The sequence below is a fragment of the Ovis aries genome, chromosome X (genome assembly GCF_016772045.2).
Source record: "Ovis aries strain OAR_USU_Benz2616 breed Rambouillet chromosome X, ARS-UI_Ramb_v3.0, whole genome shotgun sequence".
NCBI classification, from domain to species: Eukaryota; Metazoa; Chordata; class Mammalia; order Artiodactyla; family Bovidae; genus Ovis; species Ovis aries.
In genome coordinates, this window is record NC_056080.1 from 48262964 (window position 1) to 48274905 (window position 11942).

Sequence of the window (11942 nt, forward strand, 5' to 3'; positions counted from 1 at the left end):
AGAGAAGGTAGGTAAGGAAGCCAAGAGAAAGTAACTTGGATCAGAGAGCAGGAAAGGATTTAATTTCTCTGGGCCTCAATTTCCTTATCCATCAGTAGAGGTCAGTTGTGAGCACTGCCTAACAGTTTTATTGCCTGTAAACATGGACTGGAAAAGGAATAGACAGGCTGATTGGTTGTGAGCAATGTCATGCCTAAATGGGCTAGAAATATAGAAAGATGAGAATGTTCAACTTGTCTTTTTATGAAGTACACATTTTTTTTTTAACTTTCTGGCCATGTCTTTCTCTGCTTGACCAGACTGTCATCTCTCAAATAACTGGACCAGTGTCCAAAAATTTCTCTCAGGATGAGACTGCCTTTATTCCTTCCTAAACTAACAGACCAAAACTTACAGCACACACATTCTCACTACATCTAAACTTTGGCAAACAAATCCCTGCAGGCCAAAGCCAAACAGGAGTCTCAAACCAATATCAGCCACTTAATGGGAAGTAGATGGGGAAACAGTGGAAGCAGTGTCAGACTTTATCTTTTTGGGCTCCAAAATCACTGCAGATGGTGACTGCAGCCAGGAAATTAAAAGACGCTTACTCCTTGGAAGGAAAGTTATGACCAACCTAGATAGCATATTCAAAAGCAGAGACATTACTTTGCCAACAAAGTTCCATCTAGTCAAGGCTATGGTTTTTCCTGTGGTCATGTATGGATGTGAGAATTGGACTGTGAAGAAGGCTGAGAACCTAAGAATTGATGCTTTTGAACTGTGGTGTTGGAGAAGAATCTTGAGAGTTCCTTGGATTGCAAGGAGATCCAACCAGTCCATTCTAAAGGAGATCAGTCCTGGATGTTCATTGGAAGGAGTGATGCTAAAGCTGAAACTCCAATATTTTGGCCACCTCATGTGAAGAGTTGACTCATTGGAAAAGACTCTAATGCTGGCGGGGATTGGGGGCAGGAGGAGAAGGGGACGATAGAGGATGAGATGGCTGGATGGCATCACCGACTCGATGAACATGAGTCTGAGTGAACTCCAGGAGTTGGTGATGGACAGGGAGGCCTGGCGTGTTGTGATTCATGGGGTCGCAAAGAGTCGGACACGACTGAGTGACTGAACTGAACTGAACCCAAATGGAAGGAGACAGTTTCTTACTTTTTGTTACACACAGATATCCTCTGAGGATAATAATTTTCAGGAGGCTCTGAGGATAATCTCCTAAAGGAAGTTAGCCCTCAACTTGTTTTGGGAAATAAAAACCATCTTGGAATAAGTATCTTCCCTTCCAAGGAGATTTCTTGAAGGGCAACAAGATTCATTTGGCCATATCAGTGCTGGGCTGTTCATTTAAATTCCAGTCTACAATCTTTATGTACACAATTTGCAGTGTTTCCAAATAATTCTGTAATAAACATTCAGACCTTGATTAGACTTCAACCAGAATTTGCATTTGGCTTTAGGGAAAAAGAGGGGAGATTTAAAGAAACTGTGCAGAGATCTGGGCTTTATTTCATAAAGCAAAACTGAACAATCAAGCAACAAAATAAAAACAACAGCAGCAAACAAACAAACAAACAAACAAAAAACAAAAACAAAGCACAACAAAAACAAACCAATAAAAAGTATCCCAAAAGGTGCCCAGAAACTGGTATAGGTTCAATCACGAGAGGCAATCAGACATAGTGGAAGAACATGAAATCTGAGTATAAATCCTGCCTTGAACTTCCAAGCAGTAAGCCCCTGGACAAGTAGATTTCCCTTTCTGACCTGTAGTTTCTTCTTCTGTAAAATAAGAGTAGTGATAGCTATCTCATGAGATAATTGTGGGATTCATTTAGAAAACATGTGCAAACTTCTTGTGCATTGTATATGGCAAATAAGGGTACTTAGTAACTATTACTTTTCCCTTTACCATTTTCATCTACTTAACCTACAACATGACAGGCAATGTCTCCAGTGTTATTGCACCAGTCTAGAATTTTTCTTTAGTAAATGAACAACCTTCCCTCCCCACTCTGCCCCAATCGATTTTCTCCGGGATAAGGGCATTATGTTGATATATCTCTGGAGCAAGGTAGTCCACTGAGATTCTCACCAAGAAAGAATGTTGCTCACCTTTGATCACAAATTTCACAGTGTGACTGCGGTGCTCAGAGCCTAACCAGCCCTTGACAGTACAGAAATAGAAACCTGAGTATCTACCACTGCAGACTTCAAAAGTAAGATGCTGAAGATTCCTACTTTGATGGGTACTTGGTTGTTAGTCTATTCCTTGTATCAAACATAATTAATGGGGGGAGAACCCCAAGCCTGGCATTGAAGGCTAATCCTCATTCCTTTGGGTACTGTGAAGCCACAGCCACTGTCAGACATCACTGTGTGTTTAGAAACAGGTATTGAAAAGGGAAGACAAAAGAGGAGGCTCTGGGAAGTTGCAAGGATATGAGAACACAAGGCTGTCATCCATGTTGAGTCTAGGGTTATGAATATCTCTGCAAAGGGAACTATAAAGGGCTGCTGATGTGGGGAATAAAAGGGAATAAGACAACTTAAATGAAAAGAATTACCTTGGAAAAAGTTATCATTTTGTATTATTTGGGGATTTTTGCTATCTGTAGTTAAAAAAATAAACTGATTAAAACAAAGCCCAAACAACTTTTTTGTTTTGGGTTCATTTTTCATTTTGCTTTGTTTGCTTGTTTTTGTTCAGAGTTTTTGGTTTATCTGAGGTTTTGGATGACCAGGGGTCAGATTTTTGTAAAATTGTCAAGCTAGCTTAGCTTATCTTGACTAATCCATGCATACCCTTCCCCAGAGTTTCTCTGCTAATATTTATACATTCTCTGATAACCTGATCAGATATACTTATTTTTATGAGTTTTAAGAGAGTCCAAGGATACAATCAGGCTATGGGTGCTGGAATTTCTGGAACACTTGAAGGAGTAGAGATTTGAAGGCCAGAAAACCTTCCCAACATTTATTAAATTCTGCCACTAGAGTGATAACCCTGAAACTATCCTGTTCACTACTTCTGATTAGCACATATAGCTGAAGAGAGACTATGTAGAGGTAAACTAAGGTCTATGGGTTTCTCAGGACTTGCTAGGATTGCAGTCCTTTATTGGGTCTTTGCTTACCAGTACTTTCTTAACACCCATAGTAACTCACGTTTCTGGACTCGGAGTTCAACGATCTTATCTCTCACAACTTGGTTGCCATCAGGGGTCTGCCAAGTGACTTCACATGTGTAGTGGCTCCGGTCATCCATCTCCAGGGTATTCAGTTGGAGGGACACATCTCCTGGAACCTCATGATTTACATGCAGGCGGCCCCGGTACTTTGCTTGCTGAATATGGTCTCCGGAGGGGTCACGTAGAAAAATCGTGACTGAGTCAGATCCACGTTCTACCAGCCACTTTACTAAGATTTGTGTATAGCCTTGCAGAGGACCATAGGTACAGGGAATATTTACATCCCCTTTCCAAGGCCCTGTCACACTCTCAGGCACTTCCAGGATGGGATGTCCTGAAGAGGGGGGAACAGAAGAAGGAAGAAGACACAGATGGTACACTCATCTGAGATCAAAGATGGCAGTGGCAGGCTGCAAGAGGGATCTGAGAAACACACCCTTAACTCATAGGTTCGGATTTCCCATGATCTTTTGTTCTCTGCCAGCTCTCTCATCAATCAGAACCAGTCCTTAGAAGGAAAGCCCTAAAGTTTTTTTGTTCGTTTGTTTGTTTGTTTTTAGCACTTGTGAGTTTCAGGTTCTTTTCCTGTTACTTCCTTGCTTTGAAGTGACCATGTGTAAGTCCATTTACACCATGGTGGACCTATTTATTTCATATATTATATAGAAATTCTGAATGGAATGAACTCTAAGGATCCTACAAAGTCTAATATTCTGCAAATCCATGAAAAAAAAAAAAACCCTTTCAACACTTTCCAAAAGAAGTATGGGAGCAAACACTGAGCAATCGGGTCTGAGCTATTTTACTGCATGTAATTATGTACTTGGAGAAATGCAGTGGCTTTAGGATTCAGAAAGAAAGGACTATCTACCCTGCTTATTCGTCACTGCTCCCTCAGAAAGGCTCCGTGATTGGGTCCTTGCAGTAAAATTATTTTCTGGAAGGGAAGAAAGAGGCAGGCAAAGGACAATTCTCAGGGTGGAAACTTGTATAAGATGCATTTCTGTTTAGCAAAATCATTAGTTATTGTTAAATGTTGAAAACATGCAATTTGTAAGCTTGATATTTTTTTCTGATTTCTATCCTTTCTTTATCTTCCTTTTGGTTTCTCTGAGTTCTCAGCAAAAGTACATTGGAAAATTTCATCTTGAGGAGGAATGGAGAGGAAAATATCTGGACGAGCAAAGGCTCTGAGTATAATCCTAGAGCTGCCTGGTAGGAATGGTGGTAGGGCCAAAGGGTGATTGTTTCTTGGCTTGCTGAGAAAGGAAACTAAGGGGGAAAAGTTGGGGGTGTTGAGAGAGATACCACCTTCCATTAACAATTTCCATCCATAAGCTTCTATCTTGAGGATTTTGTGTTTTACTTAACTGGAGTCAGGAGCGAAGGATTGTATTTAGATATGTCTTTATATCTCTCTTAGGAGAGGTAGTTTCAAAGTGTAGAAACTAAAAGTGTTAGTCGCTCAGTTATATCTGACTCTTTGCAACTCCATGGACTGTAGCCCACCATGCCCCTCTGTCCATAGAATTCTCCAAATAAGGATCCTGGAGTGGGTAGCCATTCTCTTTTCCAGGGGATGCTCCTGACCCAGGGATCAAACCCAAGTATCCTGCATTGTAGATAGATTCTTTACCAACTGAGCCACCAGGGAAACCCTTATCAAATAAAGATTTTTATATAGCCTAAAATTCCCAGGCTTTAATCAAACAGACAAAAGATAGAGTGGGGGAATGTGTTCTGGCTCCCAGAATGTATTGCCAAATACCGGGGCTTCTATCAATGGGAATGCTAAAGTCTAGCCTTTGGCCTGTGCCCTCAACAGAGACTCTAGTAAAACTTCTTTACAACCAGCTGGGACCTATCGAGTTATGGACAGGTCATAGGTCATCCCTTGGTTGTAGGAAAACTAGAGAGGACACTTTAGTAACAAGGCAGCTTGGCAGTCAATGTGAAATGTAGGTCAAATTAAGAAATACTAATCACTTTCCTGGAAAGTTGGGTAGGGGAAGATCTATTTCAGGAAATTCCCAACTCTTGGGGACACACTTTGCCCATTATGGATCCTTGCAAACCACCAAATGGTGAGGTACTTGGTACAACAGGGTTTGAAGTACCAGGCAGGATGGAATTTGGAGACTTCCAGTATGGCATAGCTAGAAGGGCTTATAGAATCCACTTAGTCACATTCCCTCATGGTACATATGGACAAGCTGAGGCTCAGTGAAAGAAAGATGCTTACTCAAAGTCATACAGAAAGTAGGGGCACAGCCAAGCCTGGAAGACTAGAATGAAGTCTTTCAGATGCCACACTGCCTCCTTACTTTTTAAACTGATTAATCTACCAACTACAACTGAAACAAGCACCTTCTTATCTGGATCTATTTGATATGGCTTAATAGTGCTATCCTAGGACTAGAAAATATCCTCTTGACAGCCTAAAAAGTGATTCTCTCATCTGCCAACTGCTTTCTGAGAAATCTTTCTCACAACTTCAGAGCTTAGCTATCCTCCCTCAGGAGATTGAATATTATTCAACTATTTCATCCCTTCAGAAGAAAGAAAAGGGCTGGGCATTGACTCAAAGGGTTTTGTTGGAAAGTGTTTCGACTTGAGAAAGAAGGGCTAGTACTGGGGCCCACACTAGTCCTGGGACCTGGACTTTAAAAAGTAAAGATAACTGTGGCTTGTGTGATGATCCTAAAGCAAGGAAAGGCCTGGTTTGGGTGGTTATGAGATCTATTATGGGCTCCACTTAAAATTTTCATCCTCATATTATCAAACAGGCAGTGAGATCTTCTGATGACCCTGAACATCTCTGTCTGGCCTCTCTCCCCCTATCATAATGCCCACACAATAGAGAATTAGCGTACATAATAGATATTTGAAAAATGTTGATAGTATTTATAAAATGCAAATATTAGGATTTATTTTTATTATTTCAACATATGTCTTAAATCGAGAGGCTTTTTAGAAGTGAAACCACAGTCCTCCAGAGTTGTCCACCTGGCAGGGTGTTTTGAGATCAGCCAAACTGATCTCTTCACTATACAGATGAGCTGGGGACACTGAGATTAAGGGAGAAGGAAGGTGCTATAGGCCAGTTTTTTCTCAGTCTCAGGTCTGTGGTGTAAGACTCTCCACACAAATGATAGACCTGCTTCTAGGTCTAAATGACCTCCACAGGCTATAGAGGGAACAATACACACACACACACACACACACACACACACACACACACACACACACACACGTGATTTGAATTTAACATTTACAAAATGGTCCTCTGAGCTCCAGTCCTTTCTCTTTAATTCCAAGCTCAAATCAACTGATTTGGAGAAAGTAGAGAGGTGCACTCTAAAATGTATTAGAGAGTGAAAACATTGTAGTTGTAGAAAGAACACTCATTTTTAGGGAGCATTAACTTTGTTGCTAATGCTCTGTGGCCTGGAACAAATTATTTTCCTTCTTGGGTGACTTAATTCAGTGTCTCTTCTAACTCTGAGGTTGTAGAATTTGATGGATGACAGAGCTCCAGGACAAGGTGACTTGATCTGAGTCAGTTATGGGAAGTTGGATTCTTTCTAACCACCTAAATAGCACCAAGTTAGCACCCATCTAGTCTATCCCTCTAAGGATATGGAATAAGCAGGGATGAATCAAGGATCCTTTTACCCTATAGCGAATTTCACTTAGCTATTGCTCAGGCTTAGTTTCCTAAAGGGAGAAGGAAATGGCAACCCACTGCAGTATTCTTGTCAAGAGAATCCTATGGACAGAGGAGCCTGGAGGGCTGCTGTCCATGGGATTGCAGAGTCAGGCACGACTGAAGTGACTTAGCACACATGCATGTATTGGAGAGGGAAATGACAACCCATTCCATTCTTGCCTGGAGAATACCAGGGACAGAGAAGTCTGGTGGGCTGCCATCTATGGGGTCACACAGAGTCAGACACGACTGAAGTGACTTAGCAGCAGCAGCAGCAGTTTCCTAAAAGGCTATTTCAGTTCTCAAGGATATAAATGAAGATACAGTAGGATTTCAGAAAATAATGCTGCTATGAGATAGTCAATCCTCTTTTGATATATAAGTTCAGCATTAAGTTGGACAAATTACCCCAGACAAACTGTGGCATGTCCACAGGGAAGTGAGTCATCCCAGGAAGTGATAAGAAACCAAGTCTTGTGAAGAACACTTGAAGAAGCTAAAGCTGTTCAACTTAGAGAAGAGATGAACCAAAGGAATATTGTTTCTGTCCACAGCATTCTAAAGACCTGTCAGAACATGGAGAAGATATATTCTTTGTGTCTCCAAGAAATAAGGCTGGGATCCTTTGAAAGAAGACACAAGGGAATTGATTTAGTTCAACACAAGGAAGAATTTTCCAACAGTTGATTGGATAGACTAGATGGTCTGGACAGATAGTGGATTCTCAGTCACTGCAAGTATGTGAACAAATATTCTGAGCACTTGTCCATAACACTGAATGGTGGATCTAAGTTACTTCTAAGGTCCCATCTAGCTCCTAACAACATTACTTATTCAGAGCCTGTATATCTTAACAAAGATCCAAACCGGGGAGCATAGAGGTAAACATATAGTGGTAGAATTTTAGGTGAAGGGCAATAAGTGGGGAAGGGAATTAAATGATGTTGGGAACATTTTGTAATGTCCCTGAGATATAATAAATACTAGAAAATAATGTGTATGTTTTACAGGGGACGATCCTTTCCAGTTTCTACCCAAACTTATCTCCTGGCTTCCTCAATAAGCTTCAACCACTTCCCTCCCTTCTGCCCAAAGCTGACAGAATTTGGAGCATTGGCTGAGAACAGTGACTCATTTAGCAGGTGTAGGCTTTCCTCAGTAGGCATTCAATCCCACCTCTCCCCACTCCCCCATTTTTGCCTGTGCCAAAAGTGGCAGCCAGACCCCCTTTTACTACTTTACCATAGATGACCACCAGTAGGTGGCTCAGGAGCAGCAGGCCCAGTAAGAGCCCCATCACAGCCAGAGCCACTTCTGTCCTTTCTTCTTGCCTCCTGATATTAAAAAGATGAACTCCTGATGGCTTCCAGAGTCTGTGCTTGCTTACTTCCTTTTCTTCCTTATATCTCTCACATGGACTCCCAGTCGCATCTAACATTCCCCTTCCTTCCCTATTTCAGTACAAGTCACATGAGCTCCCCCTCCCTACCCTGCCTGGGGTTGGAGTTTTAACTGTGAGTGAAGCAATTCTTCCCGTTGCTAAAATATTGACTTGACTTTCCTTGCAGCCAATAGGAGTTTCTGGTCTTTGATTAAGCTGTGTTTATTGTGTTTCCTCAACAAGATGAGGTTGAGGAATAACGTTTGGGATGAGTGTGCTTCCTCCACTATGGGAGTATTTTCCTTACTGGTGTGCCCAGGAAGAATAGATCAACTTTGCCGGCCTATGCAATATTCAGCAGTCGTACTGTTAACCCCTGTCTATTCAGTCTATGTAAAAAAAACAAAGAGTTGGGAATGGGTGTCTATGGGCCTCAGAATGCAAGAGATTAAGTTTATGAAAGATATTTTTATATATTAGTGCTTAAATAATTTGTAAGCTCATGAATAATGCTGTTATGGGGGGATATACCCCCACATCTCCTATAGGGGAAACTTTCTCTGATACCTCTACCTCTTTGGTGGTAAGGGTAAAGTTTCTGTTACTGCTCACAAGGAATCTTTTATTTATTTCTTTAGTTGGAAAGTTAGGTCTGACATCCAGTGTACTTGGCAATTGATTTGACAGTGGTATGCTCTATCAGATTGACCTTTTAAATGGTTTTACATTGATACATACACCTGACCCATAAGAGTGATATTAGGCCTTATGAGAAGCTTAATTACTTCTCTTCACAGGTCTCAGTGTGACTTTAAGTCCACTAGATGTCTACCTCTAGGTTTGGCACTGCTAACAATTCACTAATCTTTGAAAATATAAACACTTCCAAGAGGGAAAATACACCCAACGAATTCACACTGAAGTGGGTCTCCAAAGAGAGACATTGTCTCCTCCACTCCTGTGTGTAACCACTCCTATTGCCTGTCAAGGAGTGATTACATACAGATGATTTGAGGCTTGACAAGGGCTGAGGAGACTCTAGCATTTCAGATTCTGCCATTATCACATGGGATTCTGTTAAGCCCCTTTGGCTTCCAAATTCAGTCTCTCCTTGGCTGTCCCTTGCTTTTTGGTCACTTCATTTAGTCTACCTCACTGGAACTTTTAGTGATTCTTTCCCATCAGGTCATCACTCAGGGAACGCTGAACTTTGGAAAACCCTGCTTTTGTATTTCCCAACCAACATCCTATTACCATCACCACCATCCACACACACACACACACACACACACACACACACACACACACACACACACACACACACACACACACACACCTCTTCACCTACACAATCTTTTCCTGATGAAGAGCTAGAACCCCATGCCCCCCTGGACTGGTGTCAATTTCTGTCTTGCCTGGTGATTGCATTATTGAACTGCCTCTTGCCTCTTGTTAGGATCTTCTAGATCTGGCAATAAATAAATGTCCTTGAGAGCATGCACAGCATTTCTCTAGGGAAGACTTACAGCCCTGCAGTAGGCTCAGTAACTGCTGAGAAAGAAGAACATTGAAGGGAAAGTTAGAAATTCCATTGAAGGTGAAGTTAGAAATCATAGAGACAGACCTGACTTTGCATCTTTCTGAGACTTTAGACAAGTTAAATATTTCTGTGCCTCAACTTCCCCAATTGTAACATGAGCATTTCTAAACTTGATATTCGTATCTTTTCTGATCTTTAAAAATCAAACTATAATATACTTACAATAACAAGAATAACAATGACAGATACTATTTCTTAATCATTTGCTTTTCCAGGCACTGTACTAAGCACTTAGTGCAGATTATTTCATTTGGTATCTACAGTCTCCTAGGTAGGTATTATGGTATTATTGTACTCTTGTGTATCTTTTGTCATTCTATTCTTCCTTATGCTATTATTCTTTTTTCTTTCTAGAACTTGTCACTACTTGGCAGATTGTATATTTACTGGTTTATTTGTTTGTTGTCTGTCCACTCTAGAATGTAAATACTATGAAGACATGTTTGATACGATATCCCCAGTGCCTAGAAAAGTGGCTAACATATGATAGATACTCAATAAAGATTTTTCATGAATGAATTCCACAAGTCACCATTTTAAAAATGAGACAGAAGCCCAGAATACTGAAATCAGTTACCTGTATAGAGCTACCTAGACAAGATTCAAACACATATCTGTATGTCTCCAAAAATGTTATTGTTAACCACAGTGTGTACAAGTACCTTGGGTTTTACTGAGCTGGAAGGAAGCAGTGGTGCAAAAAAGAAATCCACACAGGTCCTGCTCAAGAACATGCATACATATAAACCCATAAACCCATAAATATCATATACAAACATAGATGCATATACATAAGGACAAATACATATGTGCATGTGTATATATGTGTGTGTGCTAAGCTGCTTCAGTTGTGACCAACTCTTTGTGGAACTATGGTCTGTAGCCCACCAAGCTCCTCTGTCCATGGGGATTCTCCAGACAAGAATACTGAAGTGGTTTTCCATGCCCTCGTTCAGGTGATCTTCTTCAGCCAGGGATCAAACTGGCAACTCTTATGTTTCCTGCATTGGCAGATGGGTTCTTTACCACTAGTACCACATCAATTCACTTCAGTTCAGTCACTCAGTCATGTTCAGCTCTTTGAGACCCCATGGATTGCAGCACACCAGGCCACCCTGTCTATCACCAACTCCTGGGGTTTACTCAAACTCATGCCCATGAGTTGGTGATGCCATCCAACCATCTCATCTTCTGTCATCCCCTTCTCCTTTCACCTTCAAACTTTCCCAGCATCAGGGTCTTCTCAAATGAGTCAGTTCCTCACATCAGGTGGCCAAAGTATTGGAGTTTTAGCTTCAGGATCAGTTCTTCCAAGGAATATTCAGGACTGATTTCCTTTAGGATGGACTGGTTGGATCTCCTTACAGTCCAAGGGACTCTCAAGAGTCTTCCCCAACACCACAGTTCAAAAGCATCATCTTCAGCACTCAGCTTTCTTTATAGGCCAACTCTCACATCCATACATCACTACTGAAAAAACCATAGCCTTTACCAGACGGACCTTTGTTGGCAAAGTAATGTCTCTGCTTTTGAACATGCTGTCTAGGTTGATCATAACTTTTCTTTTAAGGAGTAAGCATCTTTTAATTTCATGGCTGCAGTCACCATCTGCAGTGATTTTGGAGCCCAAGGAAATAAAGTCTGACACTGTTTCCACTGTTTCCCCATCTATTTGCCATGTAGAGATGGAACCAGATGACACGATCTTAGTTTTCTGAATTTTGAGTTTTAAGGCAAAATTTTCAGTCTCTTCTTTCACTTTCATCAAGAGGCTCTTTAGTTCTTTGGTTTCTGCCATAAGGGTTGTGTCATCTGCATATCTGAGGTTATTAATATTTCTCCTGGCAATCTTGATTGCAGCTTATGCTTCATCCAGCCCAGCTTTTCTCATGATGTACTCTGCATATAAGTTAAATAAGCAGGGTGACAGTATACAGCCATGACGTACTCCTTTCCTGATTTGGAACCAGTCTGTCGTTCCATGTCCAGTTCTAACTATTGCTTCTTGACATGCATACAGATTTCTCAAGAGGCAGGTCAGGTGGTCGGGTATTCCTATCTCTT

At 41.1% G+C, this 11942-nt stretch overlaps 1 protein-coding gene across 14 annotated transcripts in view; it reads right to left on the minus strand.

The window, feature by feature from the left end:
- Positions 1–8274, minus strand: part of VSIG4 (V-set and immunoglobulin domain containing 4) — an 85788-nt gene extending 77514 nt beyond the window's left edge. For 13 of the 14 annotated variants that reach the window (XM_012106594.4, XM_042241642.1, XM_042241646.2 and 10 more), the window contains exons 1-2: positions 8140–8274; positions 3166–3522 (exon numbers count right to left, since the gene is read on the minus strand). In XM_012106594.4, coding sequence (XP_011961984.2) covers positions 3166–3522; positions 8140–8194 — 412 coding nt within the window. In that variant the 5' untranslated portion in view covers positions 8195–8274. The remainder of the gene's footprint in view (positions 1–3165; positions 3523–8139) is intronic. The other variant, XM_012106598.4, reaches the window with a different exon arrangement.
- Between the last annotated feature and the right edge of the window lie 3668 nt (positions 8275–11942).